We start from the raw sequence: 26,439 nt of genomic DNA on the forward strand, positions 1-26,439 counted from the left end.
AAAAAAAAAAAGAGGAAAAAAGAAAAAAAAAAAAAAAAAAAAAAAGAGAAAAAAAAAAAAAAAAAAAAAATAATAATAAGGAGAGTAAGAAAAAAGAGGCAAGACTCTGATGCACTTTTTCTTCTTGCATTGATCTTGTTGGTTTGTTTGAAACTGTGATTTAAGGGTTAAAAAGAGTGGTCAGTTTTTGTTTTTATTTGAACTGAACTAAATTCCGGGACTCGGTCCAATTTTCTCCACTCCCTTGGAGGAACTTGGAAGGAGTGTATATGTTTTATACCTTTGTTTAACCCTGTTGTATGCTTTGATGTATTGACTGTAAGATTTTTGCAAAGGGACGAGTTTAGTGGTTTTTATGTTGTCTGAAATTTGTTGTGATATTATCGGCAAAACCGTACTATTGATTTACAGTTTTGCGAGTGTGTGACGGCCTGGAGCCGACCAATATCGGTATCTTACGGTCTGCCGGCGACATCTTACGGTAAAGCAGTGTATTCTGATAGAACGGAAAGGTAGGACAGTTTGAATGAATTGGCACCGTGTATGAGAGAGTGTGTCTGAGACGCAGCCCGGCTGCGAAGCGAGTGGGAGTCCGGCTCTGCAGTTCCTGTCCCTCGCGAGAGGCCAGGTCAGAAAAGGACGAAGCGCTTGGATATTGTATGAATGAGGTGCTAAGATAAACTGGTATATAGTGCTTGTGGGAAGGAGATTTACTTAGTGAGATAAGAAACACCGACCCAGAAAATAGCAATGGGGAGTCAACCGAGCAAAGATATAAATATGAAAACCCCCTTAGGATGTATTCTGAAGCATTGGAAGGACTTAGGGGGGATTCCAGAAGGAAATATAAGTAAAAAGACACTCCTTAAATACTGCACGCAGTGGTGGCCGTTGTATAAATTGGATGATGGTGAGAAATGGCCACCAGAGGGGACAATTAATTATAATACCATTTTACAACTAATGCTCTTCCTCCGCCGGCTCAATAAATGGGATGAGGTGATGTATGCAGACATGTTCTTCACCCTGAGGAATAAACCTGAGTGGCAAAAGGAGTGTGGAATTAATGCAGCCCCTCAAGACCCTCTGGTACTAGCCCTGGAAAAGGATAAGAAAGGCTCAAAACCTAAAGAACGTTGCTGCGATGCATGTAGCATTGGGCAGCGATGTCTTAAGCTAACAAGGAGGGACAATGGAAAAGAGAGTGAAATAAGCCTGTGGGAATACCATCCAGGGCCCCTCCCCAAACCAGGAGTTAGATAAGAGTTGGGGGAAGGCTAGCCCGTTAAGGTCGGAAGAAAGAGAAAGAATCGAGAAGGCACCGAGGTACAGGAAGAAGATCCCGGGGAAGGGATCAGCCACTCGTATTATACCAGATCTGTGGCACGGGAGGAAGCAAAGCAAAGAGAGGGGGGGAACCACACGATAGCTCCCCTCCGACAAGTTGTGCCAATGGTAGGGGAAAGGACAAGAGTAAAGGTGCCGTTCTCGACCAATGATTTAAATAATTGGAGGGATGAGGCAAAGAATTTTAGAAGGAATCCGGAGGGAGTAGCAAAGAGGTTTGAATTAATGGTAAAGAATTTGGATATTGATTGGGAGGATATAGAGGTGATGTTGTCAGAGCTGACAGATACAGAAAGGGAACTCGTATTGGAAACAGGAAAGCGACATGCTCAACTATTATCGGGGAGACTAGAAGATAATTTTCCCAGCAGCAAACCAGAATGGGACCCGGGCAATGCAGACCACTATCAGCGGTTAGTGCAGTATAGAAAACTGATAGCAATGGGCTTGCGTAACGCGATCCCCAAGGCTATCAATTGGTCAATGCTATATGACATCAGGCAGGGAAAGGATGAGACCCCATCAGAGTTCTTGGATAGACTTAGGGCAGCCATGAGACAATACACACCCCTGGACCCAGCGACGGAAGAAGGGAAACAACACCTGTTAGGATTAATGATGGGACAAAGTAATCCAGACATCAGGAAGAAATTGCAAAAGCTTGAGCATCCAGCAAATAAAAACCTGGAGACACTGCTAAATGAGGCATGGAAGGTGTATAATAATAGAGAAATTGAAGAGAAGAAAAAGGAGGACAGGAAGATAGCTCGAGTGGTTGCTGTAGCCGTGGCAGCTCAGAATACAAGTTACTCGGGACCTGGAACCAGGGGAAGAGGTAGAGGCAATCCGGCAAGAAGGGGGGGGAGACTCCAACCCCACCCAACTAGAGTGGGGCCAAACCAGTGTGCGTACTGCCTGAAAATGGGACACTGGAAGCAGGAATGCCCCCAGTTAAGGGAGAGACTATTGGGCACTACTACGGCCACACAACAGGATAACGACTGAGGGGGACCGGTGGGCCGTTCCCTAGCAGACCCACTGGTTAAAATAGAGCTAGGAGAAGGTGAAAAGGAATTGGACTTTTTGATTGATACGGGAGCAACCTTTTCGGTTCTAAATCAGGAATTGGTACCTAAAAGTGATGAATTTGTGCAAGTTGTGGGAGCAACAGGCCAACCAGAAAAAGCTTACTTTTTGAAACCCATCAAATACAAAATTGGGAAACAAATGAGAATTCATCAGTTCCTGTATTTACCAAATTCGCCAAAGCCCTTATTGGAGAGAGATCTACTGGAAAATTTGAGAGCTATAATAAAGTTCAACAAAGACAAATTGGAATTCCAAGTAAGTGAAGAACAGCTGATCACAGCTCTAAGCCTGACAATCAGCTGTGTAGAACCAAAGCCTGAGAATCATAACATCAGGCGAATCCTAAGTGAAGTATACCCACTAGTATGAGCTACTGATACACCTGGGAAATCAAAACAAGCAACACCTATCATTATTGAACTTATACCTGGAGCAAGGCCGGTGGTTAGGAAACAATACCCACTGAAGTTAGAAGATAGAAAGGGAATCGAGCCCATAATTAAAAAGTTCTTAGAATTAGGATTATTGATAGAATGTGAATCAGATTTTAACACCCCAATTCTGCCAGTAAAGAAACCTAATGGAACTTATAGATTAGTCCCAAGACTTGAGAGCAGTAAATAAGATAACCAAGACATTACATCCGGTAGTTGCTAACCCATACACGCTTTTAACTAAACTGAAAGATAGTTTGACATGGTTCACCGTATTGGATTTGAAAGACGCATTCTTCTGCCTTCCTTTAGCTCCTGAGAGTCAAAAGATTTTTGCCTTTGAGTGGGAATTTGTGGATAGAGGAAGAAAGACCCAACTTACGTGGACAGTATTGCCCCAAGGATGGTGTAACTCCCCCACGATTTTCGGGAATCAGTTAGCCAAAGAGTTAGAGCAGTGGGAAAGGCCGCTGGGAGATGGCACTCTCCTACAGTACGTAGACGACCTCCTAATAGCAACAGTGACAGAAGAAGAGTGCATTGCATGGACTATTTCCCTGTTAAACTTTCTGGGTTTAAGTGGATATCGAGTCTCCCAACAGAAAGCGCAGCTGGTGCAAAAAGAAGTGGTGTACCTGGGATACGAAGTCTCCAGAGGACAGCGATCCCTGGGAGCAGCCAGAAAAGAGGCCATCTGCCAGATGCCTAAACCAGAGACGGTGAGAGAACTGCGTGCCTTCCTGGGGATGACAGGTTGGTGTCGGCTATGGATCTACCAGTACGGGATGCTCGCTAAACCGCTGTATGATTTGTTGAAAGAGACCAAGAGTGTCCTAGTTTGGACTCCCGAAGCAGAGGGGGCCTTCAAAAAGCTGAAACAGGAGCTAATGAGAGCACCAGCTTTAGGTCTCCCAGATGTATCAAGACCATTCTGGCTGTTCTCCCACGAGCGACAGGGGATGGCCCTAGGAGTCCTGGCACAGCAGTTAAGACCACGTAAGAGAGCTGTGGCCTACTTCTCCAAACAGTTGGATGAAGTAAGCAAGGGATGGCCTGGCTGCCTGAGAGCAGTGGCCGCAGTAATCATTAATATCGAAGAGGCCAGGAAACTCACGCTCGGCCAAAAGGTAACGGTGCTGGTGTCTCACACCGTCTCAGCTGTGTTGGAGCAGAAAGGTAACCACTGGCTGTCACCTTCCAGATTTTTAAAATACCAGGCCATTTTGGCTGAGTCAGATGACGTGACTATTCAGGTCACTAACATTGTGAACCCAGCTTTATTCCTAGAAGGGAGAGCCCCAGCAGAGCCGATCGAGCACGACTGCCTGGAAACAATTGAGGCCGTCTACTCCAGCCGCCCGGACCTCAAAGAAGAACCATTCGAAGATGCGGACGACTGGTTCACGGATGGAAGCAGCTTCGTGAGGCAGGGAGTGAGAATGGCCGGCTATGCAATTACCACCGCAGAAGAGGTAATTGAGTCGAACCCTTTACCCGCAGGGACTGCAGCCCAGAAGGCAGAACTGATAGCTCTGATTCGAGCCCTGGAATTGGCGGAGAACATGCGGATCAACATATGGACAGACTCTAAGTATGCCTTTTCCGTCGTACATGCTCATGGGGCCATCTGGAAAGAAAGGGGACTGTTAACTGCTCAAGGAAAAACAGTCAAACACGCAAAAGAGGTCCTGCGACTGCTGGAAGCAGTCCAGCTCCCAGCACAGGTGGCCATAATGCATTGTAAGGGACATTTAAAGGGGGACACTATCCCGGAGATAGGGAATAGAAAAGCAGACGCAGAGGCTAAATTAGCTGCTGCAAGAACTGAAGAAATAAAAGTAGCAGCTCTAGTACCAGGTGAGTTAGACACAAATTTTCGGCCAGAATATCAGGAGTCAGATCACAGGTGGATTCAGAGAAATAAAGGTAAAATGTTAGAGAATGGTTGGGGTCAATTGGAAACGGGACAGTTAATAATACCAGGGAATACGATGTGGCAGTTTGTGAAAGCAGAACACGAGAAAGCCCATTGGAGTTTGGACCCGCTATACCAGTATTTGCAGGCTCGGATAGCAGGACCAAAATTGTTCACCACTGTAAAACATGTCACATCCCAGTGTGAGAGGTGCTTGAAGAACAACCCGAATACAGGAACTAAGATACATCCAGGGGCCATAAATCGAGGTAAATTCCCAGGTGAAGTGTGGCAAATTGATTTTTCTGAGCTCCCAAGAAAAGGAGGGTTCCGATATTTGCTAGTATTAACTGATACATTTTCTGGGTGGCCTGAAGCATTCCCTTGCAGAACAAATAAGGAAAGGGAAGTGACCAAAGTACTGTTGAATAAAATCATTCCACGGTTTGGGGTACCGAAGAGCATTTCTTCGGATAGGGGTACACATTTCTGTGCAAAAGTGGTAAGGGCAATAAGCAAAGCACTACAAATCAAATGGCAATTACACACGCCCTATCGCCCACAGGCCAGCGGCCAGGTGGAAAAGATGAACCATCTTATTAAGCAGCAGATTGCCAAAATATGCCAGGAGACTAATTTGCATTGGTATCAAGCTTTGCCTATTGCTCTGCTTAGACTGAGAGTCAAGCCAAGATCGAAAGAAAGGCTAAGCCCATTTGAAATTCTGTACGGCAGACCTTATGCTATGCAAACTGTAAATGGGGACGCTGTAGATCAAATAGGTAATCAGTATATTTATGACTATGTGATTATGGTGGGGAAGCAATTTGACAAGAATGCTGCGGTGGTGATTGATCACCAACCTAAACAACCTAACTGTAAGTTGCATCCTTTTAATCCCGGTGATTGGGTGTATGTTAAGAATCTTTTAGGAAAACCCCTACAAGAAAAGTGGGAGGGACCTTTCCAAGTGCTGCTGACCACCTTCACCGTGGTTCGAATCAAGGAGCGACCTACGTGGATCCATTACTCACGGGTCAAGAAAGCACCGGGGAGTAAACAAGAGGAGTAGACACCGTGACCCGGATTCCACTCCAGACCCCTACTATCCTGATCATCAGACCCTTGGGGTTCCATATGAATGCCAGCCAAGTTCTCTTTGGATCCCAGCTAAATGGATAAGACCTGCCTTGGATGTGGAGCCTTCTGAATCAGCTGACCCCTCGGGATCACGAGAGAATCCAGCACAAACTGACATTAAATACAAATGGTAGGAAGATCAATGGGGGAAACCATACTTATGATAGTTATTTTTCTAACATCCATACAATTCGGGCAGAATGTAGTTTTTCCTCGAAACTCTGCCCCAATAGACCCATGGTCCAATGCACACCAGTGCATTCATCCGGAGTCAGGGATGAAGGGGCCCCATTTTGAGGTTTATGCCTTACGTAACAATCAGTCATACCCAAAAGAGGAATGGGATAAGCGGACATACCTAGTGGCACAGAAGGGAGATCAAATCCAAATTGGGTGCCGGGAACTTGACCCAGTAGAAGGAAAAACAAGGCGGCTGGTATTAACAATCCAACCCTTGATGCCAACTCTTATACATAATCTGATTACCTTTAGTTTAGTGAAAATGGGCAAGCCCACCGTTTGGATCCAGCAAAAGGGCCCAATTTCATGTCTGTGGAGTGACTTCAGGGAAGACCCACCTGGATCACAACCCCGAAACTCGGTAATTTATAGAGAAGATTCACTTGGGGAACTACATCCTCAAAATATAACCTTTGACCCTCACCCTCTCCTCTTTCCTGTGGGAAAGATCGTAGCATCTAGCGGTCCCGAGGAAGGGAAAGCACAGTGTGAGATGGCATTTAGGTTAGATCAGTCGATGACGTTCGCATGTGAAAGGGAGTCGAAAACGCTGGAACAGGGTACTAGTTTCCCCAGACGTGTTACCAGATACGAAGTGGCATCACCGGAAGACGTGATCTCCTTATATCCAAATTTAGACTTGCCCCAAGAAATTACTCTACCAATTGAATGTAGAAAGGTGCATAACTTAACCTTTATCGGGCCCCAGGTAATAAGGAGGTCAGATAAACTGAAACTGCTGCTAGACCCCACGTACTCTCTGAAAAAGGTGCAGATGAATATTCAGACTAACATTACCCATCTGCAAAAGGACTGTCAACCGTTCATACAACAAAGCCTTAAAGGATGAGAGGCATGGCTAGCTACTAGGTCTTATCACAGGCGGGCGCAAAGGGATATAAGTAGATGGGTCGGCACTGAATTTGAAATACCGAATACCATAGATTAAGAGGTATTGGTTAACAAATTGAGTACTGTCACCACCAACTTAAGAAAACTTAAAGTGCCCCTGAGTTTATCCATGCTTACATTGGCAGAAACACAATCACTGGTAGTTAGGTTACTAACCCTGGTAGCAAATCACACTGCTGAAGATTTTGCTAGAATTGCCGGCTATACAGGAGACATTAGCAAGGAAATTGCGCTTGCTATCCAATGCACACAAACACAACAGTGGGTACAGTCAGTGGCAGCAGGGATAATAAGAGAAGGAACGTCAGGAACGCTGTCCCAGGAAATAAGAGAGACGATACTGAAGGATAGTCATACTACACAATTTGAAAGGGACCATCAAGCCTGGTGGCAATTAGTAAACTTTACTTATGTACCACAGCATGAGCACATTGAAGCCTATGTTCTTACCATCAGTGCTGCAGAGGAAAGGGCGATTTTCCCTATCCTTACCTTAGGGACCATACATCAGAATGTCCTTGTTAGGCCAGTAGATCATAATGTTTGGGCGAGTTATGATGACGCCAAAAATAAGTGGCAGTCTGTTAGTACAGAAGCATGTATTCCTAGGGGGCAACTAGGATACATATGTAAAATGCTATAGTAGAAACAGAAGATTTATACTTAGATGCTGAAAATAGTGTATGCACTTTTGAAATGCTTCTACACAATAGAGTACGGTCGCAGGTTTATTATGTAGGGAATGGATGCACCTGCGTCAGAACAGCTTGCAGTAACGTAACTGTAGATAGTTGCCAAGAGGAAACTAACAATACTAACTTTTGTGTATGTAATTTTACCAAGATTATAGGTTGTGATTTTAACTATACCGCTCCTGTAACCACCCAGCAGCTAATTAATGCAGACTACGACCTGTATCATGAGTTGCCAAAATTACAGATAGGTATGGATGTTGAGGTTCTTAAGGCGATGCTCGTGCATCCAGAAGTAAGAAGACTGGTGCAAAAAGTGAACCAAACAGTCAAGCGCATGGTCCTACAGGTGGAGCACAACTCAGAAAGAATAAAAAACATCCTGACTGAAGTAGAACAAGTAGGCCAACACCACTGGTGGGACGTTTTCACAGGATTTTCCCCAACAGCAACACAGGTCTTTCATTACCTGATACACCCGATACTAATCTTAACTATAGCAATGCTTATACTGACTTTTATGAACCTATGCTTGTGGTGGAGGCTGAAATCCTTGATGAGTAAGATCCAAATGATTTGGGCGATGGTGCGGGCGTATCAACGCCCCGAAGGATTAGAACTTGACGAAAGAATTCGTAAGTTATAAGAAAAGGAGGGAAATGAAGCCCCTAAAACAGTTACTTTCAAGAGATGATGGGTTAAAGCATAGAATATAAAGCAGTTATGAGAAATATTCAATGTTAGGAAATCACATAGAGCAATAAATTGGGTAAGGTATGGAACACAATGACAGGGAAGAGATAAGGACAGACAGTGATAAGTTCAGTGCATTTCAGAACCAAGAAGAACTGCTGGGTAAAGCACGTTTAGGGCCAACATGTCAAATTGACCCTGAGACCCTTGCCAAGGCCTGGAGACTAAGCCAACTACACCGGGAATTGACCAAATTTGGGGAGAGGTTCAAAAGTTTAAAGAGGAAGACTCCTCGAAGCTGATGAAGGCCGACCGGAACGACCCCTGAGAAGATCCTCAAAAGAGAAGTCCCCGCCCACGCTCCGCCTACACCACTCCCCATATGTATATGCATGAATATGATGTAATCCCAAACCTAAAATTGTATAAAAAGGTATGCTTTTGCTGTAAAGATTCAGAAATCCCATTTTAGGATTTCTCCGACGTCGTAATAAAATACCTCCTGCTTATTTGACTGAGTCTCTTAAGCAGTAATTTCTCGCCTTTTGGGGCAAAAATCGGCATCAGCATCCAGATCCCAAATCCTAAAAATGGGATGGATTTTGAAGATTGGGAATTCCTCCAGATCCCAAATCCCTGTGGGAAGCAGATCCCAAAAATGGGATGGATTTTTTAGGATCCCCAGTGGGAAGTGGATCCGATGGATTCCAAAGAGAAGATTTTTGAGGATTGGGAATTCCTCCGGATCCCAAATCCCAACGGGAAGCAAATCCCAAGGGATCCCGAAAATGGAACGGATTTTGAGGACTGGGAAGGAATCGAGATCCCAAATCCCAACGGGAAGGAGATCCCAAAAATGGGAGGGATTTTTAGGATCGGGAAGGCATCCAGATCCCAAATCCTAAAAATGGGAGGGATTTTGAGGATTGGGAATTTCTCTGGATCTCAAATCCCAACAGGAAGCAGATCCAAAGGGATCCCGAAAATGGAACGGATTTTGAGGACTGGGAAGGAATCGAGATCCCGAATCCCAACGGGAAGCGGATCCCAAAAATGGGAGGGATTTTGAGGACTGGGAATTCCTCCGGATCCCAAATCCCAATGGGAAATTGATCCCAACAATGGGAACACTTTTGAGGATTGGGAATTTCTCCAGATGCCGAATCTCAGTGGGACGATCTTTGAGGAGTTTTTGAGAACCAGGAATTCCTCTGGATCCCAAATCCCAACGGGAAGTGGATCCCAATAGATTCCAGCAATGGGAGGGTTTTTGCGGATCGGGAATTCCTCCGGCTGCCAAATCCCATCGGGACGATCTCTGAGGGATTTTTTGGAGGATTGGGAATTCCTCTGGATCCCAAATCCCAACAGGAAGTGGATCCCAATGGATCCCAAAAACGGGAGGATTTTTGAGGATCGGGAATTCCTCCGGCTGCCAAATCCCACCGGGACAATCTCTGAGGGATTTTTTGGAGGATTGGGAATTCCTCTGGATGCCAAATCCCAAGGGGAAGCAGGATTCCAATGGATCCCACCCAAAAATGGGATGGATTTTTGAGGATTGGGAATTCCTCCAGATCCCGAATCCCAACAGGAAGGACATCCCAGAAATGGGACAGTTTTTAAGGACTGGGAAGGTCTCCAGATGCCGAATCCAACCAAAACAATCTCTGAGGGATTTTTGAGGATTGGGAATTCCTCTGGAACCCAAATCCCAACAGGAAGCAGATCCCAAAAATTGGACAATTTTTTGAGGATTGGGAATTCCCCCGAATCCCCTCAGGCCGATCTCTGAGGGATTTTTTGGAGGATTGGGAATTCCTCCAGATGCCAAATTCCAATGGGAAGTGGATTCCAATGGATCCCAAAAATGGGACCATTTTTAAGGATTGGGAAGGTCTCCGGCTGCCAAATCCCACCAGGATAATCTCTGAGGGATTTTTGAGGATTGGGAATTCATCCAGATCCCAAATTCCAATTGGAAATCAATCCCAAAAACGGGATGGATTTTGAGGATTGGGAATTCTTCTGGATGCCAAATCTCAACAGGAAATGGATCCCAACAATGGGACCATTTTTGAGGATTGGGAAGGTCTCCAGATGCCGAATCCGAACAGGACAATTTTTGAGGATTGGGAATTCCTCCGGCTGCCAAATCCCATCGGGACGATCTTTGAGGGATTTTTTTTGGAGGATTGGGAATTCCTCAGGATGCCAAATCCCAAGGGGAAGCAGATCCCAAAATCGGGATGGATTTTTGAGGATTGGGAATTCCTCCAGACCCCGAATCCCAACAGGAAGGACATCCCAGAAATGGGACAGTTTTTAAGGACTGGGAAGGTCTCCAGATGCCGAATCCAACCAAAACAATCTCTGAGGGATTTTTGAGGATTGGGAATTTCCCCGAATCCCCTCGGGCCGATCTCTGAGGGGTTTCTGAGGACTGGGAATTCCTCCGTATGCCAAATTCCAATGGGAAATCAATCCCAAAAACGGGATGGATTTTGAGGATTGGGAATTCCTCTGGATGCCAAATCCCGACGGGAAGCGGATCCCAATGGATCCCAAAACCGGGACGATTTTTGAGCACCGGGAATTCCTCCGTCTCCCGAATCCCGCCGGGCCGGTCTCCGAGTGGTTTTCGGAGCGCCGGGAAGGCCTGGGCCTGGTGGTGGTGACGGCGGCGGCGGCGCCGTGGGCGCTTACCCTCACGCTGTGCCTCTTGAAGCCGCCGTGCCGGGCCGGGGGCGGCGTGCGCCGGGAGAGCGCCGGGCTCGGGACCTCGGCGGGGCTGGCGAGGGTGGGAGAGCTGGCGCAGAGCCCCTCCGGAACCTGGGAATCCGGGAATGCCGGGACGGGAACCACGGCGGCGCCGGGAACCACGGCGGCAGCGGCAGCGGCAGCGGCGGCGGTAGCGGGGTTAGCGCGGACGGATGCGCGGACGGACGGACACGGGGACGGACACAAGGGGTGGACACGGGGACGGACACGGGGATGGACACACAGGGATGGACACGGGGATGGACACACAGGGATGGACACAGGGATGGACACAGGGATGGACACGGGGACGGACATGGGGACGGACACAAGGGGTGGACACGGGGACGGACGTGCGGACGGACACGGGGATGGACACAGGGATGGACACGGGGACGGACACAGGGGTGGACATGGGCACACAGACGGACACAGGGATGGACACAGGGACGGACACGGAGATGGACACGGGGACGGACACGGGGACGGACACAGGGACGGACACGGAGATGGACACGGGGACGGACACGGGGACGGACACAGGGACGGACACGGGGACGGACACAGGGATGGACACGGGGACGGACACGGGGACGGACACAGGGATGGACACGGGGACGGACACAGGGACGGACACGGGGACGGACACGGGGACAGACACGGGGACAGACACGGGGACGGACACAGGGACGGACACAGGGATGGACACAGGGACGGACACAGGGACGGACACAGGGACGGACACGGGGACGGACGCGCGGACGGCGCTGGGAGCGGGATGGGGATGGGCCTGGACGGGGGCTTGGGGATGTTCCTGGGGACGTTTTGGGGAATTTTGGGGAAATTTTTTTTCAGGTATTTTGGGGTGTTTTGGGAAATTTTGGGATACTTTGGAATACTTTGGGATATTTTGGGATATTCTTGGATATTCTTGGATATTCTGGGATACTTCAGGATATTTTGGGGGTTTTTTGGATATTTTGGGATATTTTGGGATATTGTGAAACATTTTGGGATATTCTGGGGTATTTTGGGATATTTTTTTATTTTGGGATATTCTGGGCTATTTGAGGACTTTTTGGATTTTGGGATATTCTGGGGTATTTTAGGATATTTTTGGGGGATGTTTTGGGATATTCTGGAGTATTTTAGGATATTTCAAAAATATTTTTGGAATTTTTTTGGGCTGTTTTGGAATATTTTGGGGAATTTTGGGATAGTTTGGGATAGTTTGGGATATTCTGACATATTTTGGGAATACTTTGGGATATTTGAGAATACTTTGGTATATTCTGGGCTATTTTAGGATATTTTTGGATTTTGGTATATTCTGGGGCGCTTTAGGATATTTTGAAATATTTTCGGAGTTTTTGAGCTGTTTTGGGATATTTTGGGGAATTTTTGGGATATTTTGGGATGTTTGGGGATATTCTTGGATATTCTGGGATACTTCAGGATAGCTTGGGATAGTTCGGGATATTCAGGAATACTCTGGGATATTCTGAGATATTTTGGTAATACTTTGGGATATTCTGGGATATTCTGGGATTTTTTTCAGATATTTTGGGATATTTTGGAATATTTTGGGATATTCTGGGCTATTTTAGGCTATTTTTTGGATTTTGGGATATTCTGGGGTATTTGAGGGTATTTTTTGGGGATGTTTTGGGATATTCTGGGGTGTTTTAGGATATTTTCAAATATTTTAGGATTCTTTTGGGCTATTTTGGAATACTTTGGGGAATTTTGGAATATTTTGGAATATTTTGGGATATTTTGGGATATTTTGGGATTTTTTTCAGATATTTTTGAATATTTTCAGATATTTGGGAATTTTTTTGGGATATTCTGGAACATTCTGGCCACCGAAGAGCAGGAATTGTGCCAGGAGCTGTCTTGGATGGGGATTGATCTCATCCAAAAAAGGGGCTTGGGATATTTTGGGAAATTTCGGGATATTTGGGAAATTCTGGGATTTTTTCAGATATTTAGGGATATTTTTGGGATAGTTTGGGCTATTTGGGGAATTTTTGGGAAATTATGGGATATTTGGGGAAATTTCGGGATATTTTGGGAAATTCTGGGATTTTTTCAGATATTTAGGGATTTTTTTGGGATAGTTTGGGCTATTTGGGGAATTTTTGGGAAATTATGGGATGTTTGGGGAAATTTCGGGATATTTTGGGAAATTCTGGGATTTTTTCAGATATTTAGGGATTTTTTGGGATAGTTTGGGCTATTTGGGGAATTTTTGGGAAATTGTGGGATGTTTTGGGATGTTTTGGGACATTCTGGCCTCCGAAGAGCGGGAATTGCACTCGGATCGGGATTGGCCTCATGCTAAAAGTGGGCTCGGGATATTTCGGGATATTTCGGGATATTTCGGGATATTTCGGGATACCAGGAACGACTCCCGCACGGGAAAACCCATCCATTAACCCGGGACAGCGGCGGATTCAATCCCCGGAATTCCCGGATGGATTCGAACCCCGGTGGGTTTTGGGGGTACGGGGATGGTCGGACCCCCCCCGGGGTTCTCCAAGGCCTTTTCCAACCTCGGCCGCTCCCGGGATTCCCCGACGGACACAGCCCCGGGATCTCCCCACCCCCCCGGGCGCCCGAAATCCCGGGAATTCCTCACCTGGAATTGCAGCCTGGGAGCCAGGAGGTTATTCTGGGATGGCGGCTTGTACGAGGGCCGGCTGGGCTGCGGGAACGAGGACGGAGGGAGGGGGGGAAAAAACGAAACGAAACAGAACCGGGAATTCCTCTGGATCGTCCCGGGCAATCCCGAATTTCCGTCCCCGCCCGGGGGTCTCGGCCCCGTCCCAACCTTGGGCGGCGGCGGCGGCTCCTGGAATTCCGGCAGCTCCAGGATTCTGGGCGGGCGGTGCCGGCTGCTGCGCTCCTGCTCCTTGGCCAGCTCCTTCTCCATCAGGTAAATGTCGCTGCCGGGACAGGGCGGGGACGGCGGCCGGGTCACCATCCCGGGAATTCCCGGCCCCCGGAGACCCTTTGGAAGCGCTCGGGGTTGCCCAGGAAAAACCCGAACTCTTCCATATAAAAACTCCCGATCCCAGACTTTTCCCGGATTTTTCCACCACGTTCCCACCTCTCCATCCCACTACAGAATTCCCCCAGCCTCGGAGACCCTTTGGAGGGTTTGGATTTTCCCAGGAAAGGCTCTGAACCCAAACTTTTCCATAAAATCTCCCGCTCCCAGAGTTTTCCCGGATTTTTCACCTCAATATTCCAACCTCTCCATCCCACTCCAGAATTCCCAGCCTTGGAAACCCTTTGGAGGGTTTGGATTTTCCCAGGAAAGGCTCTGAACCCAAACTTTTCCATATAAAAACTCCCGATCCAAAAGCTCTTCCCAGATTTTTCCTCCACATTCCCACCAATCCATCCCTCCATGGATCCTCCAGAATTCCCTTTGGAGCTGGAATGTTTGGATTCCCGGGAAAGGCTCTGAACCCAAACTTTTCCATAAATTCTCCCAATCCCAGACTTTTCTGAGATTTTTCACCTCAATATTCCAAACTCTCCATCCCACCCCAGAGTTCCCCCAGCGTCGGAGACCCTTTGGAGGGTTTGGATTCTCCCAGGAAAGGCTCTGAACCCAAACTCTTCCATAAAATCTCCCAATCCCAAGTTTTTCCCAGATTTTTCATCCACATTCCCACCAATCCATCTCTCCGTGGATCCTCCAGAATTCCCTTTGGAGTTGGAGTGCTTTGATTCCCAGGAAAGGCTCTGATCCCAAACTTTTCCATCAAAATTCCCAATCCCACACTTTTCTGAGATTTTTCACCTCAATATTCCAACCTCCCCATCCCACTCCAGAATTCCCAGCCTTGGAAACCCTTTGGAGGGTTTGGATTTTCCCAGGAAAGGCTCTGAACCCAAACTTTTCCATAAAATCTCCCGTTCCCAAGTTTTTCCCGGATTTTTCATCCACATTCCCAACCCCTCCATCCCTCCATGGATCCTCCAGAATTCCCTTTGGAACTGGAGCGTTTCCATTCCCGGGAAAGGCTCTGAACCCAAACTTTTCATTAAAAATTCCAAACCTGACCCTTTTCCCAGCTTTTCCGCCCCAACATTCCCGCCCTTTCCCGTGGATCCCGCCCCGCTCCGGGCCCCACCCGAGGCTGCAGAGCAGCTCCGGGAATTGGGGCTTGGAGGAGCCTTGGGGACCCTTTGGAGACCCTTTGGGAGGGGATGGGGCTGGAAGGGCTTTGGTTCCTGGCACAGGGGCTCCAAAGGGGCTCCGAGGCTCCTCCGACACCGAAATTTCCCATAAATTCTCTCGATTTGAATGTTTTCCCAGCTTTTCCCCCCTCAACATTCCCGCCCTTTCCCGTGGATCCCGCCCCGCTCCGGGCCCCACCCGAGGCTGCAGAGCAGCTCCGGGAATTGGGGCTTGGAGGAGCCTTGGGGACCCTTTGGAGACCCTTTGGAAGGGCTTTGGTTCCTGGCACAGGGGCTCCAAAGGGGCTCCGAGGCTCCTCCGACACCGAAATTTCCCATAAATTCTCCCGATTTGAATGTTTTCCCAGCTTTTCCCCCCTCAACATTCCCGCCCTTTCCCGTGGATCCCGCCCCGCTCCGGGCCGCACCTGAGGCTGCAGACGAGCTCCTGGAACCTGGGCCTCTCGCCGGGGTCGTAGTCCCAGCACCGCGCCATCAGCGTGTAGAGCACGGGCGGGCACAGGTCGGGCTTGGGCAGGCGGTCGCCCCTCTCCAGGACCCCGATCACGTCCTTGTTCTCCAGCCAGAAGAACGGCTGCTTCCCGAAGCTCAGGATCTCCCACACGCACACGGCTGCGGCGGCAGCGCCCAGTGCCCGCGTCAGGGCCCCGCCGGAACCCCCCGGGAACCCGGAAATTCACCCCGGGAACCCGGGAATTCACCCAGGGAACCTGACAATTCACCCCAAGAACCCGACAATTCACCCTGGGAATCGGAAAATTCCCCCCGGGAATCCGACAACTCCCCCTGGGAATCGGAAAATTCCCCCCGGGAACCCGAAAATTCACCCAGGGAATCCGAGAGTTCACCCTGAGAATCCGACAATTCCCCCCGGGAATCCAACAACTCCCCCCGAGAATCCAACAATTCACCCCAGGAATCTGAGAATTCCCCCCGGGAATCCGAAAATTCCCCTCGGGAATCTGAGAATTCACCCTGGGAATCCAACAATTCACCCAGGGAATCCGACAATTCCCCCCGGGAATCCGAGAGTTCACCCCGGGAATCCGAAAATTCACCCCGAGAATCTGACAATTCACCCAGAGAATCCGACAATTCACCCAGGGAATCCAAAAATTCCCCCCAGGAATCCAACAATTCACCCCAGGAATCCGACAGTTCACCCCGAGAATCCGACAATTCACCCTGGGAATCCAAAAATTCACCCCAGGAATCTGACAATTCACCCCAGGAATCCGACAACTCCCCCCGGGAATCCGAGAATTCCCCCCAGGAATCTGAGAATTCACCCCGGGAATCCGAAAATTCCCCTCAGGAATCTGAGAATTCACCCTGGGAATCCAACAATTCACCCAGGGAATCCGACAATTCACCCCGGGAATCCGACAGTTCACCCCGGGAATCCGACAATTCCCCCCGGGAATCCGAGAGTTCACCCCGAGAATCCGACAATTCACCCAGAGAATCCGACAATTCACCCAGGGAATCCAAAAATTCCCCCCAGGAATCCAACAATTCCCCCCAGGAATCCGACAGTTCACCCCGAGAATCCGACAATTCACCCTGGGAATCCAAAAATTCACCCCAGGAATCCGACAATTCCCCCCGGGAATCCGACAACTCCCCCCGGGAATCCGACAATTCCCCCCGGGAACCCGAAAATTCACCCAGGGAATCCGAGAGTTCACCCTGAGAATCCGACAATTCCCCCCGGGAATCCGACAATTCACCCAGGGAATCCGAGAATTCACCCCAGGAATCCGACAGTTCACCCCAGGAATCCAACAATTTTTTGGGGTTTTTTTTTGGGGGGGGGATCCGGTGGTGTTTTGAGGGGCTGGAGATTGGTTTTTTGGGTTTTTTGGGGTTTTTGGGGGTTTTTTGGGTTTTTTTTTTGTTTTTTGGGGGGGTTTTTTTGTTTGTTTTTGGGGTTTTTTTGGTGTTTTTTTAAGCGATCCCAAAATTTTTCCCCCTCCCAAAAATCCCGGCTGGATTTTTAGGAAGCTCCTAAGGGATGGGGGAACGGAAGCCCTTCCCACCTAAGGGATGGGTTCTCCCAAAGGGGAAAAACTGGGATAATCTGGAGCTGGGGGGGGGAAAAAAAAAGTTTGGGAATTCGGGAGCGGGGTTTGCGCTTGCGTGTGCCGTGGGGAAGGGAGCAGTGTGCTGGGATTCCTGCTCCGTGCCATGGGAATCACGGGAATCATGGGAATCATGGGAATCATGGGAATCCCAGAGCACGATTCTGAATCCCAGGATCCCATCCCATGAGGAGGAATTCCAGGATCCCATTCTCAATCCCAGGGTCCCACCCCACGATGATGAATCCCGGGATCCCACAATTCTGAATCCTGGGATCCCACAATTCTGAATCCTGGGATCCCACTCTGAATCCCAGGATCCCACTCCATGATGATGAATCCCAGGATCCCATTCTGAATCCCAGGATCCCACACTTCTGAATCCCGGAATCTCACTCTGGATCCCAGGATCCCACTCTGAATCCTGGGATCCCCCTATGAATCCTGGGATCCCAGCCCACAATGATGAATCCCAGGATCTCACTCTGAATCCCGGGATCCCACTCTGAATCCCGGGATCCCACCCCACGATTCTGAATCCCAGAATCCCACAGTTCTGAATCCCCAGATCCCACAGTTCTGAATCCCAGGATCCCGTTCCACGCCGCGGGAAGCAGATCAATCCCAGAATCCCGCTCCATGATGATGAATTTCAGGATCCCATTCTGAATCCCAAGATCCCGTTCCATGCCACGGGAATCACAGGAATCCCAGGATCCCCTCCATGCCATGGGAAGCAGATGAATCCCGGGATCCCACCCCACACACAGGAAGAGGATCAATCCCGGGATCCCACCCCATGATGCTGAATCTTGGGATCCCACAGTTCTGAATCCCAGGATCCCACCCCAAGATGATGAATCCCGGGATCCCATGATTCTGAATCCCGGAATCTCACTCTGAATCCTGGAATCCCACTCTGAATCCCAGGATCCCACCCCAAGATGATGAATCCCGGGATTCCCCTCTGAATCCCAGGATCCCACCCCACAATGATAAATCCCAGAATCTCACTCTGAATCCCGGGATCCCCCTCTGAATCCCCAGATCCCATGATTCTGAATCCCAGGATCCCCCTCTGAATCCCAGGATCCCCCAATTCTGAATCCTGGGATCCCACCCCCCGATTCTGTATCCCAGGATCCCACAGTTCTTAATCCCGGGATCCCCCTCTGAATCCCAGGGTCCCACCCCACAATGCTGAATCCCAGGATCCCCCTCTAAATCCTGGGCTCCCACCCCCCGATTCTGAATCCCAGGATCCCCCGATTCTGAATCCCAGGATCCCCCGATTCTGAGTCCCGGGATCCCACCCCCCTCATTCCGAGTGCCGGCCGCGCGCCATTCCCGCCGTTCCCGCCATTCGTTCCCGCCGTTCGTTCCCGCCGTTCGTTCCCGCCTCTCTCACCGAACATCCAGACGTCGCTGGCCGTGGTGAAGCGCCGGAAGTTGATGGATTCGGGCGCCATCCACTTGATGGGGAGGCGGGAGACGGAAGCTGGAACGAGGCCGGGAATGATCCCGATCCCGCGTTTCCCCCATCCCCGGCCGTCCCGAGGGATCCCAGGGGATCCCCGGCGCCCGATCCCGCGGGACGGATCCCACCTTTGTAGTACTCCTCATCCTCGATGTAGCGGGAGAGGCCGAAGTCGCCGAGCTTGACGCACTCCGGGGAGGCCACCAGGATGTTCCGGACGGCGATGTCCCTGGGATTCGGGATCAGTGGGATCCGTGGGATCCATGGGATCCATGGGATTTGGCATTTGGGATGTGGGATTTGGGAAAATGGGATAATGGAGAGGAGAGGCCACCAGGATGTTCCGGACGGCGATGTCCCTGGGATTCGGGATCCGTGGGATCCATGGGATCCATGGGATCCGGCATTTGGGATGTGGGATTTGGGGAAATGGGATGATGGGATGATGGGATGATGGGATATTGGGATAACGGGATGATGGGATGACGGGATATTGGGATAACGGGATGATGGGATGACAGGATATTGGGATACTGGGATATTGGGATAATGTGATTTTGGGATGATGGGATGATGGGACGGCTGCAGACGGGCCGGAGCAGGAGCAGCCTCACCCAGCCCACGCAGCTCCCAGAGCCTCCACCCCCTCCCCACCCCTGCTCCCGGCCCCATCTCCCACCACCCCCCCCCCCCATCACCCCGAAATTCCATGGGGCTCCGGCCCCATCCCAAATCCCAAATCCCAAATCCCGAATCCCGAATCCCGTATCCCGGATCCCGGATCCCGGATCCCGGGGCTCACCTGTGGACGCAGCTGATGGCCTCCAGGTAGGCCAGGGCCTTGCTGACCTGCAGCGCGAACAGCACCAGCGTGGGCACGGCCAGGCCCGCCCGGTTCTGCTCCAGGTACTGGCCCAGCTGCAACGGAGCACGTTCCCCACGGGATCAGCCCCGGAACGGCGGGACACACCGCGGCACCCCCCCACGGACCCCGCCCTGCCCAACCGTGGGGATCCATGGATCCCGCCCTGCCCAACTGTGGGGATCCACGGATCCCGCCCTGCCCAACTGTGGGGATCCATGGATCCCGCCCTGCCCATCCGTGAGGATCCATGGATCCCGCCCTGCCCATCCGTGAGGATCCACGGATCCCGCCCTGCCCATCCGTGAGGATCCACGGATCCCGCCCTGCCCATCCATGGGGATCGATGGATCCCGCCCTGCCCATCCGTGAGGATCCGTGGGGATCCATGGATCCTGCCCTGCCCATCCGTGGGGATCCATGGATCCCGCCCTGCCCATCCGTGGGGATCCATGGATCCCGCCCTGCCCATCCGTGAGGATCCATGGATTCTCCCATCTCCATCCATGAGGATCCATGAGGATTTGGGAGGATCCATGGATCCTGCCCTCTTCACCCATGCAGATGCATGAGGATCCATGGGGATCTATGAGGATTTGGGAGGATCCATGGATTCTGTCCTCTCCATCCATGACGATCCATGAAGTTCCATAGATCCTTCCATCTCCATCCATGAGGTTCCGTGGATCCTGCCCTCTCCAAAATTCCCACATGGATCCATGGATCCTGCAGGCCCCATCCATGAGGATCCATGGATTCTGCCCTCTTCACCCATGCAGATCCATGAGCATCCATGGATCCTTCCATGAGGACCCATGAAGATCCATGAGCATCCATGGATCCTGTCCTCTCCATCCATGACGATCCATGGCGTTCCATAGATCCTCCCATCTCCATCCATGAGGATCCATGGATCCTGCTGTCTCCATCCATGACGTTCCATGGATCCTGCCCTCTTCACCCATGCAGATCCATGAGGATCCATGAAGATCCATGAGGATCCATGGATCCTGCCCTCTCCATCCATGAGGATCCATGAGGAGCCATGGATCCTGCCCTCTCCAAAATTCCCACATGGATCCATGGATCCTGCAGGCCCCATCAATCAGGATCCATGGATCCTGCCCTCTCCATCCATGAGGATCTGTGGATCCTGCCCTCTGCAAAATTCCCACATGGATCCATGGATCCCGCTGTCTCCATCCATGAGGATTTGGGAGGATCCATGGATTCTGTCCTCTCCATCCATGATGATCCATGAAGTTCCATAGATCCTCCCATCTCCATCCATGAGGATCCATGGATCCCGCCTTCTCCACCCATGAAGATCCATGAGGATCTGTGAGGCTCCATGGATGCTGTCCTCTCCATCCGTGAGGATCTGTGGATCCTGCCCTCTCCATCATTCCCACATGGATCCACGGATCCTGCTCTCTCCATCCATGAGGATCCATGAGGATCCATGAGGATCCATGAGGATCCATGAGGATCTATGAGGATCCATGGATCCTGCTCTCTCCATTCATGACGTTCCATGGATCCTGCTCTCTCCATCCATGAAGATCCATGAGGAGCCATGGATCCTGCCCTCTCCAAAATTCCCACATGGATCCATGGATCCTGCAGGCCCCATCAATCAGGATCCATAGATCCTGCCCTCTTCACCCATGAAGATCCATGAGGATCCATGAGGATCTCATGGATCCTTCCATGAGGATCCATGAAGATCCATGAGGATCCATGGATCCCGCCCTCCCCATCCATGAGGATCCATGAGGATTTGGGAGGATCCATGGATTCTGTCCTCTCCATCCATGATGATCCATGAAGTTCCATAGATCCTCCCATCTCCATCCATGAGGATCCATGGATCCTGCCCTCTTCACCCATGCAGATCCATGAGGATCCATGAGGATCCATGGATCCTTCCATAAGGATCCATGAAGATCCATGAGCATCCATGGATCCTGCCCTCTCCATCCATGAAGATCCATGAGGATCCATGGATCCTGCCCTCTCCAAAATTCCCACATGGATCCATGGATCCTGCAGGCCCCATCCATGAGGATCCATGGATCCTGCCCACATCACCCATGAGAATCCATGAAGATCCATGAGGATCCATGAAGATCCATGGATCCTGCCCTCCCCATCCATGAGGATCCATGAGGATTTGGGAGGATCCATGGATTCTGTCCTCCCCATCCATGAGGATCCATGGATCCTGCTCTCTCCATCCAGAAAGATCCATGACAATCCATGAGGATCCATGGGTCCTTCCATGAGAATCCACGAAGATCCATGAGGATCCATGGATCCCGCCCTCTCCATCCATGACGTTCCATGGATCCTGCCCTCTCCATCCATGAAGATCCACAAGTATCCATGGATCCTTCCATGAGGATCCATGAGGATCCATGAAGATCCATGGCTCCTGCCCTCTCCATCATTCCCGCATGGATCCATGGCTCCCGCTGTCTCCATCCACGAGAACGGGATCGGGATCGGGATCGGGGCCGGGATCGGGATCGGGATCGGGATCGGGGCCGGGATCGGGGCCGGGATCGGGATCGGGGCCGGGGCTGTCTCACCTCTCCGTAGGGGTAGAGCTCCATGATGATCCAGGTGGGCTCGTCCTCGGCGATGCCGATGAGCTTCACGATGTGGGGGTGCTCCAGCTTCTTCATCAGCACTGCGGGGAACACAGCACGGAGGTGGAATTCCCTCCCTCCCCCCCCGATCCGGGGGCTTTTTGGGATCCTGTCCCAGGATTCTGGGCATGGATCAACTCCTCCGTCCTCCATCCGGAATTCCCAAGGGGCTCCTTGTTCCTTTGGGATCCCCAAGAAAACCCCGGCAGGACCCTCAGGATCCCCAAAAAAACCCCGAAAGGACCTTCAGGATCCCAAAAAAACTCATGAAGATCCTTCAAGATCCCCAAAAAACCCCAAAAAGACCTTCAGGATCCCCAAAAAACCTCATGAAGATCCCCAGGATCCCCCAAAAAAACTCAAAAAGACCTTCAAGGATCCCAAAAAACTCATGAAGATCCTTCAAGATCCCCAAAAACCCCAAAAGGACCTTCAGAATAAAAAAAAGTCCCAAAAGGACCTTCAAGATCCCAAAAAATCCCAAAAAGGCCTTCAGAATCCCCCCAAATCCCAAAAGGACCTTCAAGATCCCAAAAAGTCTTCACCAGGACATTCAGGATCCCCAAAAAACCTCATGAAGATCCCCAGGATCCCCCAAAAAACACCAAAACGACCTTCAGGATCCCAAAAAATCCCAAAAGGACTCTCAGGAACCCCCAAAATCCCAAAAGGACCCTCAGGAACCCTCAAAATTTGAAAAGGACCCTCAGGAACCCCAAAAATCCCAAAAGGACCCTCAGGAATCCCAAAAGGACCCTCAGAATCCCCCCCAAAATTCCCAAAAGGACCCTCAGGAACCCCAAAAACCCCAAAAGGACCCAATGGTCCAAGATCCCAAAGGTTCAAGATCCCCAAAACCTTCAGCAGGACCCTCAGGATCTCAAATAAATCATGGCAGGGCCCTCAGAATCGCCCAAAAATCCCAAAAGGACCCTCAGGAACCCCAAAAAACCCCAAAAGGACCCTCAGGAACCCCAAAAGGACCCTCAGAACAGCCCCAAAAATCCCAAAAGGACCCTCAGAACAGCCCCAAAAACCCCAAAAGGACCCTCAGGATCCCCCCAAAAATCCCAAAAGGACCCTCAGAACAGCCCCAAAAACCCCAAAAGGACCCTCAGGATCCCCCCAAAAATCCCAAAAGGACCCTCGGGAACCCCAAAAACCCCAAAAGGACCCTCAGGAACCCCCAAAATTTCAAAAGGACCCTCAGGAACCCCAAAATTCCCAAAAGGACCCTCAGGAACCCCAAAAACCCCAAAAGGACCCAATGGTCCAAGATCCCAAAGGTTCAAGATCCCCAAAACCTTCAGCAGGACCCTCAGGATCTCAAATAAATCATGGCAGGGCCCTCAGAATCGCCCAAAAATCCCAAAAGGACCCTCAGGAACCCCAAAAGGACCCTCAGGATCCCCCCAAAAATCCCAAAAGGACCCTCGGGAATCCCAAAAACCCCAAAAGGACCCTCAGGAACCCCCAAAATTTCAAAAGGACCCTCAGGAACCCCAAAAGGACCCTCAGAACAGCCCCAAAAATCCCGAAAGGACCCTCAGGATCCCCCAAAAATCCCCAAAAGGACCCTCAGGCACCCCAAAGCCCCCCCGTGACGCCGCCTGCGCGCGGTACCGGCTTCGCTGAGGAACTTCTCGCGGTTCTCGGGGCTGCAGTCCTTCTTGCAGGTCTTGACGGCCACGTCCAGGCGCTCCCCCTTCTGCCGGGGGACGACAGGAGAGGAGAGGGGAAAAGCGGGAATGGGGCAGCCCGGAGCTGGGGATCTGGGCTTTGGGATCGGGGTTGGGGGTGGGCTCTCACGGGCGTGGTGTAGGTGCCCTGGTAGACCTCTCCGAAGAAGCCTTCGCCCAGGATGCGGCCCAGCGCCACGGCGTCGCGGCAGATGCCAAAGGGCTGCGCTGGAACGGGGCACGGGGACACTCCGTGAGCGTGGGGCGTGGGGACGAGCGGCCGGGAGACGTCCGTGGCCAGCAGGCGTCTCCGTGGGCTCCAGGGCCCAGGAGGACCCGTGAGGAGCCGTGGGTGCTCCCATCTCCAGAGCTTCCACATGGATCCGTGAGGATCCCATCTCCAGAGTTCCCACATGGATCCATGGATCCTCCCATCTCCAGAGTTCCCACATGGATCCGTGAGGATCCCATCGCCAGAGCTTCCACATGGATCCATGGATCCTCCCATCACCAGAGCTTCCACATGGATGCATGGATGCTCCCATCTCCACCCATGAGGAGCCATGAGGAGCCATGGATGCTCCCATCTCCACCCATGAGGAGCCATGAGGAGCCATGGATGCTCCCATCTCCATCCATGAGGACCCGTGAGGAACCGTGGATGCTCCCATCTCCAGAGCTTCCACATGGATCCGTGAGGATCCCATCTCCAGAGTTCCCACATGGATCCATGGATCCTCCCATCTCCATCCATGAGGAGTCATGAGGAGCCATGACAATCCATGGATGCTCCCATCGCCAGAGCTTCCACATGGATCCGTGAGGATCCCATCTCCAGAGTTTCCACATGGATCCATGGATGGTCCCATCCCCATCCATGAGGAGCCATGAGGAGCCATGGATGCTCCCATCTCCAGAACTTCCACATGGATCCGTGGATCCTCCCATCGCCAGAACTTCCACATGGATCCGTGAGGATCCCATCTCCAGAGCTTCCACCTGGATCCATGGATCCTCCCATCTCCATCCATGAGGAGTCATGAGGAGCCATGACAATCCATGGATGCTCCCATCTCCAGAGCTTCCACATGGATCCATGGATGCTCCCATCTCCAGAGCTTCCACATGGATCCATGGATGCTCCCATCTCCACCCATGAGGAGCCATGAGGAGCCATGACAATCCATGGATCCTCCCATCTCCAGAGCTTCCACATGGATCCATGGATGCTCCCATCTCCATCCATGAGGAGCCATGAGGAGCCATGACAATCCATGGATCCTCCCATCTCCACCATGAGGAACCAATACAATCCATGGATGCTCCCATCTCCACCCATGAGGAGCCATGAGGAGCCACGGATGCTCCCATCTCCATCCAGGAAGGTCCATGGATCCGACTCTGTCCATCCAGGATGATCCATGAGGATCCATGAGGATCCATGAGGACTCATGAGGATCCATGGATGCTGCCTTCTCCAAAATTCCCACGTGGATTGATGGAGCCTGCCCTCTCCATCCATGACGATCCATGAAGATCCATGATGATCCATGGATCCTGCCCTCTCCATCCATGAAGATCCATGAGGATCCATGGATCCTCCCACCTCCAAAATTCCTACACGGATCCATGGATCCTGCCCTCTCCATCCGTGAGGATCCATGAGAATCCCTGAGGATCCATGGATCCTGCCCTCTCCATCCATGAAGATCCATGGATACTGCACTCTCCATCCATGAGGATCCATGAGGAACTATGAGGATCCATGGATCCTGCCCTCTCCATCCGTGAGGATCCATGAGGAACTATGAGGATCCATGGATCCTGCCCTCTCCATCCATGAGGATCCATGAGGAACTATGAGGATCCATGGATCCTCCCATCTCCATCGTTCCCGCATGGATCCATGGATCCTGCCTCACGCCTCATCCCAAGCTCCCCCAGGACCTTCTGGGAGCTTTGGTGAGGCCGGGATGGGAATTTGGGATGGGGCAGGAGGGACTGGGACCCCTCGGCCGCAGAATTCCCACGGGAGCCACCTACTTCCAGATCTCGGCCTTGAGGACTCGTCCAGGATTTCCGCGTAGATTTCGGAATCTGGGGGAGCGAACGGGACGCGGGAATGGGATCAGGAGGTTCGGCGGGGCGTGGGAGGTCTTCCAGCATCTCCAGAGGGTCCGGTGCTCCCCGCAGGACGCTGGGATGCATCCCAACCCTCTGGAGAAGAGCTGGGCGTGTCCAGCGTTCCCGAA

General features: G+C 51.0%; 1 protein-coding gene across 3 annotated transcripts in view; it reads right to left on the bottom strand.

Annotated features, from left to right (window-relative positions):
- PTK2B (protein tyrosine kinase 2 beta) overlaps window positions 1-26,439 on the bottom strand; it is an 84,060-nt gene that overhangs the window by 16,099 nt on the left and 41,522 nt on the right. For all 3 annotated transcript variants that reach the window (XM_066547649.1, XM_066547648.1, XM_066547647.1), the window contains exons 14-24: window positions 26,231-26,284; window positions 24,318-24,415; window positions 24,132-24,216; window positions 22,449-22,549; window positions 19,798-19,913; window positions 19,124-19,224; window positions 18,927-19,016; window positions 15,845-16,049; window positions 14,056-14,170; window positions 13,864-13,929; window positions 11,169-11,294 (exon numbers count right to left, since the gene is read on the bottom strand). In XM_066547649.1, coding sequence (XP_066403746.1) covers window positions 11,169-11,294; window positions 13,864-13,929; window positions 14,056-14,170; window positions 15,845-16,049; window positions 18,927-19,016; window positions 19,124-19,224; window positions 19,798-19,913; window positions 22,449-22,549; window positions 24,132-24,216; window positions 24,318-24,415; window positions 26,231-26,284 — 1,157 coding nt within the window. The remainder of the gene's footprint in view (window positions 1-11,168; window positions 11,295-13,863; window positions 13,930-14,055; window positions 14,171-15,844; window positions 16,050-18,926; window positions 19,017-19,123; window positions 19,225-19,797; window positions 19,914-22,448; window positions 22,550-24,131; window positions 24,217-24,317; window positions 24,416-26,230; window positions 26,285-26,439) is intronic.

This window comes from Molothrus aeneus, chromosome 3 (assembly GCF_037042795.1).
Source record: "Molothrus aeneus isolate 106 chromosome 3, BPBGC_Maene_1.0, whole genome shotgun sequence".
Taxonomy (NCBI): Eukaryota; Metazoa; Chordata; class Aves; order Passeriformes; family Icteridae; genus Molothrus; species Molothrus aeneus.